The sequence below is a fragment of the Triticum urartu genome, chromosome 5A (genome assembly GCF_056163025.1).
Source record: "Triticum urartu cultivar PI428250 chromosome 5A, HENAU_Tu73, whole genome shotgun sequence".
In the NCBI taxonomy this organism is placed as follows: Eukaryota; Viridiplantae; Streptophyta; class Magnoliopsida; order Poales; family Poaceae; genus Triticum; species Triticum urartu.
The window spans coordinates 348,018,326-348,026,725 of record NC_141877.1 but is presented as its reverse complement, the minus strand read 5'-3'; the positions used below and the strand labels follow the sequence as shown (position 1 = coordinate 348,026,725).

Here is an 8,400-nt window from a genome sequence, read left to right as displayed (position 1 = left end):
CTCATGTAGAACAAGTACTTAAGGCTCAAAATGATTTGCTCAATGAATTGAATAGTAAGAATAATTATTTTGCTATTAGAGTGGCAACTAGAACTTGTAGAATGACTCAGGAACCTCTGTATCCTGAAGGCCACCGTAAGATAATTGAGCAAGATTCTCAGAGAAATAATATAGATGCACCTAGTCCTTCTAAAAGGAAGAAAAAGAAAAATGATAGGACTTTGCGTGCTTCTAGTGAACCTATTGCTGAAACACCTGAGAATCCAAATGATATTTCTATTTCTGATGCTGAAACACAATCTGGTAATGAACCTGAAACTAGTGATGATGTTAATGATAATGTTCATGATGATGCTCAACCTAGCAATGATTATGATATAGAAATTCAACCTGCTGTTGATCTTGATAACCCACAATCAAAGAATCAACGTTATGATAAGAAAGACTTTGTTGCTAGGAAACACGGAAAGGAAAGAGAGCCTTGGGTTCAGAAACCCATGCCTTTTCCTCCCAAACCGTCCAAGAAAAAGGATCATGAGGATTTTGAGCGCTTTGCTGAAATGATTAGACCTATCTTTTTGCGTATGCGATTAACTGATATGCTTAAAATGAATCCTTATGCTAAGTACATGAAAGATATTGTTACTAATAAAAGAAATATACCGGAAACTAAAATTTCCACCATGCTTGCTAATTATACTTTTAAAGGTGGAATACCTAAGAAACTAGGAGATCCCGGAGTACCAACTATACCATGCTCCATTAAAAGAAACTATGTTAAAACTGCTTTATGTGATCTTGGAGCCGGTGTTAGTGTTATGCCTCTCTCTTTATATCGTAGACTTGATTTGAATAAGTTGACACCTACTGAAATATCTTTGCAAATGGCTGATAAATCAACTGCTATACCTGTCGGTATTTGTGAGGATGTGCCTGTTGTAGTTGCAAACGTTACTATTTTAACGGACTTTGTTATTCTTGATATTCCCGAGGACGATAGTATGTCTATTATTCTTGGAAGACCCTTTTTGAATACTACAGGGGCTGTTATTGATTGCAACAAAGGCAATGTCACTTTTCATGTTAATGGTAATGAGCATACAGTACACTTTCCGAGGAAACAACCTCATGTTCATAGTATCAACTCTATTGGAAAAATTCCATCGATTATATTTGGAGGTTTTGAATTTCCTCTTCCTACTGTCAAGAAGAAATATGATATTGTTATTATTGGGTATGTGCATATCCCCGTTGAGGTAACATGGTGTTATTCGAAATTTCTCCGGTTCCATGTTATTCGAAATGAGTTCGTTAACAAGACTTGATCAACCTTGTTAGTGGATTCGTTTTGATGAGCATGAGATGGATGAAACTAGAAGGCACAACCTTCTGTACCCTCCTTTTACTTTCTGTTATTTATATTAAATAAAATAAAAATAAGTATTTTTTGTGTGTTATCTGAATTATTCGTGCAATATAAAAATACCCCGAAAATAAAAGTTCTCCAAATGCCCTGAAATTTAAATATGATTTTTTCTGAAATATTTGAGAATATCTTGCACTGAGAACACAGCAGGAGGGGCATCCACCTGGCTACGAGGGTGGAGGGCGCCCCCCTGCCTCGTGGGCCCATGGTGGCTCCCCTCCACTTATTCCTGCACCCACACACTTCTTCTTCCTCCCACAAACACCAATATCCAGTTCAAACCCGAGTCCAAGCTCATTTTGCTGCCATTTTTGATCTCCGTGCTCAAAGCACCTCACACAAAACTGCTTGGGGAGATTGTTCCTTGGTATGTGACTCCTCCATTGGTCCAATTAGTTTTTGTTCTAGTGCTTTATTCATTGCAAATTTGTGCTGCCTAGGTGACCCTGTTCTTGAGCTTGCATGTCAAATTTATATGGTCCCAAGTAGTTCTAATGCATGATATAGGCTCTAGGCACTTGTAGGAGTAGTTGCTATCAATTTTGTTAAGTTTGGTTTACTTTTATTTGAAGTTACTAAAAATTTCAGAAATTTTTCAGAGGAAGAAATATGTTTAGGAAAATGTACCAAGGTGGCTCTTCAAGGAAACAAGAGCACATGCTTGCAATGCGTGATGCTGATGATGAGCCACCAAGGGACGCTCCAGTGCGGCCCTGTGAATGGCCTTCAAAGGACTTCATGGATCGAGCGGGGATTAAGGAAGAATTTAATGCATATTTGCGTAACGCTGATCTTGTGAGCTTCGAGGAAGAAAAAGCCGTCAGTACCACTATCTCACTAGTTCCTTTGTGAGGAGGTTTCAATTTTCATCTTCACGTAATTCTCAAACTGTCCTGTTTGATCTTTATGAAAATTCTTACACTATGGACTTAGAGGACTTTACCACTGCTTGCAAACTTTCACAATGGGGTAGTACTAGTGAACCTCGCAAATCTGAATTTAGAAATTTTCTTAATAGTATAACCGTGGGGGAATCTAGAGATATAACACAAGCTATCATATGGAGCATTCACTTTTCTGCTATACATTATTTTGCTCACTTCATAGGCAGATGCATTAATGGTAAAGATGAGGCATGTCACATGTGTGTCCCTGACCTCAGTATTCTTAGGAGTGTTGTGTTAGGAGATAAATCTTATAATTTGGGAGCCATTGTTGCACGTAGGTTGCATCTTAATAGATTTAATGGAGATTTCTTTGGTGGAATTTATGCAACCCGCTTAGCTGATTTTCTTGGTGTAACCATATGTAATGATGATATTGAATTGCCTCCTTCTTACCTAGACTTTAATGCTATAGTTCACCACCAGTTTGTCGAGAGGAATGAATCACCTCTCCAGTATCGCTTAATCTTTGACAGACGTCGTGCTGTCCGTATTACTCTCCCTGCTCCTGCCTTCTTTGATTATCAAGCAAAAGGAAGATATGTTATTACCAAAGAGGAGGCAGATGAGTACGAGAGGAAGGCGGAGGCCGCTCGTCGCCACGCTGCAGCTCGGGAGGTGATAGCCGCTGCATCTCAGTACGACCCCAGCTACAACTATGGATATCCGCCAGGCCAGCCGTGGCCACAGACCAACTTAGGCCAAAAGCCTAAGCTTGGGGGAGTACGTATTTCTCACCGACATTACATTCATGTTCACACACTCATTGCTAGATGTTAGTGCTCATACTTTTTCATTGTAACTAGTACAAATGCCCATGCGTTGCACCGGGCGAAAAAGAGGCACAACCTACTTCATGTGCCATTATGCATCATTTTTAATGTCCAATTTTAATAAACATCAATAATAAGGTTAAACTGATTAGTGTTTTTTTATCTCCCAAACATGAAGTCGCTCCTCCTCCTCCAAGAAAGAAAGCTAGGGTTTCTGCCTCTCGCTGGCGCCGCCGCAGGTCCGTCTCGTCTCTGGTGGCCCTAGGGCCATGGGGGCGCGGTGGATCCTGCCAAGGGCCAGCAGGAGGGCTCCGTTTTCAGTCGTTTTTTCCTGTCTTGTTAGGGTTTGTGTCATGCTTAGGAAGGCGAGACGGCGGCGGCTACCTGAAGATGGAATAAAGGACTCCCCGCCTAGCCCCGTTCCGGCGGTGCATCTAGCATCGTTGGTGCGCGTGTGGAGGTGTGTCTCCGGCGGATCTATCTTTGGTGGATTTGCTCGGATCTCGTTGTTGTTCGTCTATGTTCGTGTGTCTTCGGGTTGAATCCTTCCAACCTACGTTATTCTTCATCGGCAGCGGTTGCTGTTCTGGTGCGCTGGTCCTATGGGGCCTTAGCACGACGACTTCCCGACTATCTACTACAACAAGTAGTGCCCGACTCCGGCGATGGAGGGATGATGACGGCGGCGCGCCTTCGACTCGCTTCAATGCTTGTAGTCGTCGCTAGGTGGTCTACAGATCTAGATATAATTTTTATTTCTGGTGTTCATTGTACTGCCATGATTGAATATGAATAGATTAGAAGCTTTTTCGCAAAAAAAAGATTAGTGTTTTTTTAGCATGAAGATCGGACGTGAAGAAGCCAACATACCATTCTTCATCGGATGGAACAGTAGTTTTGCATAGAATAGATTGTCAATCGTTTTTCTTTTGCTTTTCTGAAAACGCAGAAAATTCCTTATTTTTAATAAAAGTTACCGTTTTCATAAAAAAAACAGGAACACATTAGCTTGCACCCACTCATATGATGCATGCTCCAAGAATATATATTTCTTCTTTTTATCTCATCCACGAGACATAATGATGTCACCAAGATAGCTTGTCAACCATGGATACATTGACATGACAAAAACAGTAATTATGTTCATACCTTGTGAGTTACTCCCTCGGTCCCATTATATAAGAGCATTTTTAACACTGCACTAATGTCAAAAACGATCTTATATTATGAGACGTAGGGAGTATATTCTAAGTAGAATATAAATGACGAAGAAACAAATTTTCTGTGCATACTCATTACTCTGTACACTTGTCCTGTAACAAGTTAATCTTGTGTTATTACTCTACGCAAATGTAGAGTGTAGTAACACTTGTATGGGAAAATGATCAACCAGATGATCTGCAAGAGCAGACTACCTTATCAGATATTAGTACATGACTCTCTTTCTTTGCTGCTATTACTCGGTACACTTGTCCTGTAACAAGTTAATCTTGTGTCGTTATAGAACTTAGTAGAGTTTAGTAACACTTGTATGGGAAAATGATCAACCAGATGATCTGCAAGAGCAGACTACCTTATCAGATATTAGTACATGACTCTCTTTCTTTGCTGCTGGTAACTTATAACAGTAATGCAGAACACGAAACTCAACTCAATCAAGGCAATGTGTATGCTCCCCTCCGAAATACGCCCTTAAAGAAGAAGTAGTACTCCCGGTGAAAAAGAAGATATAACAGTCAGCTCCATGTAAAAACTATTATGATGCAGTAATAGAAATAGAAGTTACGAAAGGCTGACCAGGTATTCCTGCCCACTAAGCAAATCTGTAGCACTATCCAGGTGGGGTCACCAGGTCTGCCGTACAGCAAGGAGCACTATGCTCTATGGCAGGTGACGAATGAATGGGCTATATAATAAGACGTAGGTCAAGATTCAGTGAGTACTACGGCAGGAATCAATGAGTACTGCGACAGGAATCAATTAAGTGAACACATTAACGAATCAGCTATACCAACCCATACAGCAAGAAGCACTACAACAGGAATCAATTGACAACATTATTGTATCAAATGGCTCTATGCCCATATTGTACAGCAAAAAACATTATTGTTGCAGCTAGTTTGACAAAGGAAACAAAATGGCAACAATACAGATCGAAGAGGTGCTTGCTTGAGCCTATGCCAACAGACCAATTGTGTTAAATACTTGCTCACATCAATTTAAATTGCTAGTTTAACCATCAGTAAACTCTAGTTGTAAAAACTGTAAATCAGACATAGCTCCATCATAATTTGCACAAAGAAAAAAGATACCTGCGGCGAAGTAGGTCTAGGTGACGACTGATGGTCTTCCGGCAAATAGTCGGCGGAGACGATGGCGGATGGTCTTCCAACTAAGATCTGTGTGTACCTATATGCCTTCAGTAGAGAATCTAGAATTTTGTGTTTGGGACATTCTTTCAGTAATTCCCTCCCAGCCCCATCTTGGCTGCGGCATGGTGATGAGATCTGCCGGCCCATGTTGCCGAGAGAGCCATTCAGCAGTAATCAAGCATAATTTCTTACATATATAATTTCCATGCAACCAACTTCTTAAATCATGCATTTCACGAATTCCATTTAATTAGCCCACCATTTCCATTCCTTCGTTATCCAGTCCTCAGCCTCTGCCCGTTGGTTCCCGATGAGGCTTGTTGATACTCCGTGTAACTCGAGGACATATATAAACTCATGGGTTTATATGTAAAGGGAGCAAGGCCAGACTATATTAAACAAACGAACCCTTTTTTTCAAGCCCAATCATAAGCAAACTCAATTGACTGTAAACTTATCCCCCACATCAACACCTCTTTTTCGCTAATCGAGGAAGCCCACTCATGGCCCAGCACAACGTTGATGAGGGCTACATATATAGTATGTTTTTAAAAAACTGAGTGCTACATGACAGAGCAAAGTTTCCTAAAGTAACATGAGAGAAAATGAGGATTTCTATCTGAAAGTTTACAGGAAAGGATTGACTGCCTTGGACGACAAATCCCTAGCGGCGATGGCCAGCTGCACGACTGTGAAGAGCAGCGCAGCAAACCGAGAAACCTATATATGTCATTGGCATAACAAGGTTAAATCCAAAGTAACTCAAGCAGCAACGTCACTATTAATCTTAGTATTAAAGAACCATACAAAGCATCAAGCTTAGTACTGTAAACCGTAATACCATGATGTAGAATGTTACTAACCAATTCTGATTTTCGAAATAGGTATACAACTACTGGCTTCAATGTTTTCCATCGACTCCGCATATATTCACACCATTTATTGTTTGCTCATTATCAAATAAGCTAAATCCGACCAAATGTGTTGATCTGCTAGGAAAAACGGACCCAGTTCTACAATGCTACACAACTAAAAGAAGCCTAAGCTTAGAATTGTGATTGTACAATGCAAATAAGCAATACTTGACTGAATTGGAAAAACAACATCCTAGTTCTAAAATTTGTCGCACTACTTTTCCTTCTAGCAACCAAAATCAACCGTGCTATTGTAGCACTGCTTTTCCTTTCTAACAACAAAATTAACTGCCTATTTATTGAACCATGACAAAGTTTACAGTACTAAACAACATTACCAATCATGATGAATCTGAAAAACGAACATTGCGTGCCAAAATTGGCAGTACTACTGAGTTATCTTCCTCTCTCGAAATTGGAAGAATGTGAATAAAGCTATCCTCACGCACTTCACACATATCAGTCATCCACGCGCACCTCACACACTGAAGGTGTTGGTGTCCAATTTTGTTGCATATCCTTACAAATTTACCTGCAAATCTAGGAGAAAATAGTTCCAATCGATACAATGTACACAAAACAAAAATTAAACCAGATATATCTGTACTAAATAGTGAGGAGACACTACAACAACCACAATAAATTCAAAGTCACAAACACAAAAGGGGTATGCAGCAGCTAGACCATTCACCAATGGTAGCAACTGCTTCATCTCAAATGTGACACAACTTCAACAGAATAGCAAGCAACTAGAAGCAAAAATCTGAAGCAATAGCAAAGCTAAAAGTCAAACAACACTCACCGACAGCAACTCGAGCTCTGCGAGGCCCTCGCCAGCGCCATTGGAGACCACCAGCTCCAACGGCCCTGCCATGTTTAGGTCCGTGACCCCGGAGCCGAACGCCAGGGCGTCATCGCCGGCGACAAAGTCGACCCCGTCGGGCCCGACCACCTCCTCCACCGTGGGGGCGTCGGAGCGGCCCCAATCGACGGCCCCGTCGGTTGGCCCGCACCAGCGCGACTGCGGCGCCATTCGCGCGGGCGTGGAACTCATAGCGTTGCACGACGCCGACGAGCGCGCCCTCGGCGTCGATTAGCCAGACCTGGACCTCGGCGTCGGTGTCCCAGCCATACTTGTCGACGACATCGTCGAAGAAGGTGGGATACGGGGCGGGCGTAGGTGTGGGAGGAGGCGTTGGAGGTCGCCGCGAGCGGGCACAGCGAGGCGGCACTGGCGGGGGCGGGGAGGGGAAGAGCAGCGCGAGGAGCGGGAGGAGGGCCAGCTCGAACGGCCCTAACATGTTCAGGTCCCTGACGCCGGAGCCGAACGCGAGGGCGCCGTCGCCGGCGACGAAGTCGACCCCGATCACCTGGTGGGTTGGGGACGACGGCCTGAAGATTGGGGCAAGTGGAGACTGGGGGTGGCGAAGCGAGAAATTGGATCCCCCGTGGCGAAGCAACCTCCATGTCCCGTGAACAATCGAATCGTTTTTTTACTTTATTACTAACTTAGATCTGCAGCTCGGGTTAATTATCCAAAACTTCAGGGGGCTTTGTGTAAAAAGGCCGTGACGGTGAACCCGAAGACTCAATCCGTGCTTTATTATTAGGGAGATATTTTCCTTTTTATGGTTTCTTCTTGTGTGCTTAATAAACATTAAGAAAAACCAAAAAAATTAGTTGTAGCTTTTAGCTAGTTTTAATTTCCATGCTTGTAGTAGTAATTAAAAAGAAAACCCAAAAAGATTTCATGTTCTTCTTTTGCTTGTTGGGAGCTTTCCCGTGTAAATAGTTTTATTTCTTTTCTTTTCTTTGGGGGTCGATAGGAGAAGACTATGATTAAATTGTTGAAGTGGCTCTTATATGCATTATTGTTGATCTGACAAAAGAGCCCATATTGCCTTATCTTCTCCTGTTTATCGAATGCTTGCAGATTCCAACTTAGTCCAATGCACGTGCACTATTATTATT

The 8,400-nt window shown here is 42.1% G+C and overlaps 1 protein-coding gene across 4 annotated transcripts; it reads right to left on the bottom strand.

Moving 5' to 3' along the window:
• Positions 1 to 4,406: 4,406 nt before the first annotated feature.
• Positions 4,407 to 7,915, bottom strand: LOC125510580 (uncharacterized). Of its 4 annotated transcripts, XR_015604635.1 has the most exons (4): positions 7,232 to 7,915; positions 5,456 to 6,969; positions 4,795 to 5,049; positions 4,407 to 4,699 (listed from the first exon to the last, which is right to left on the bottom strand). XR_015604635.1 is itself a non-coding variant. In XM_048675799.2 (3 exons), exons 1-3 carry the CDS (start codon positions 7,481 to 7,483, stop codon positions 4,975 to 4,977), a joined length of 522 nt encoding a protein of 173 aa, XP_048531756.1. In that variant the 5' UTR covers positions 7,484 to 7,915; the 3' UTR covers positions 4,407 to 4,974. The 4 variants fall into 4 exon arrangements, 1 of the variants encoding a protein (XP_048531756.1); XR_007284669.2 differs by having other exon boundaries at positions 4,407 to 5,049; XR_007284670.2 differs by having other exon boundaries at positions 4,407 to 5,049; positions 5,456 to 6,961.
• Positions 7,916 to 8,400: the final 485 nt, after the last annotated feature.

Excerpts from the sequence above, each read along its gene's own strand:
- LOC125510580 (XM_048675799.2), bottom strand. The coding sequence starts at position 7,483 with ATGAGTTCCACGCCCGCGCGAATGGCGCCGCAGTCGCGCTGGTGCGGG. Across the intron at positions 5,651-7,231 it reads CAGAGCTCGAGTTGCTGTCG|ATCTCATCACCATGCCGCAG; the intron begins GTGAGTGTTGTT and ends ATGGGCCGGCAG. Across the intron at positions 5,050-5,455 it reads CTAGACCTACTTCGCCGCAG|CCCATTCATTCGTCACCTGC; the intron begins GTATCTTTTTTC and ends CTTATTATATAG.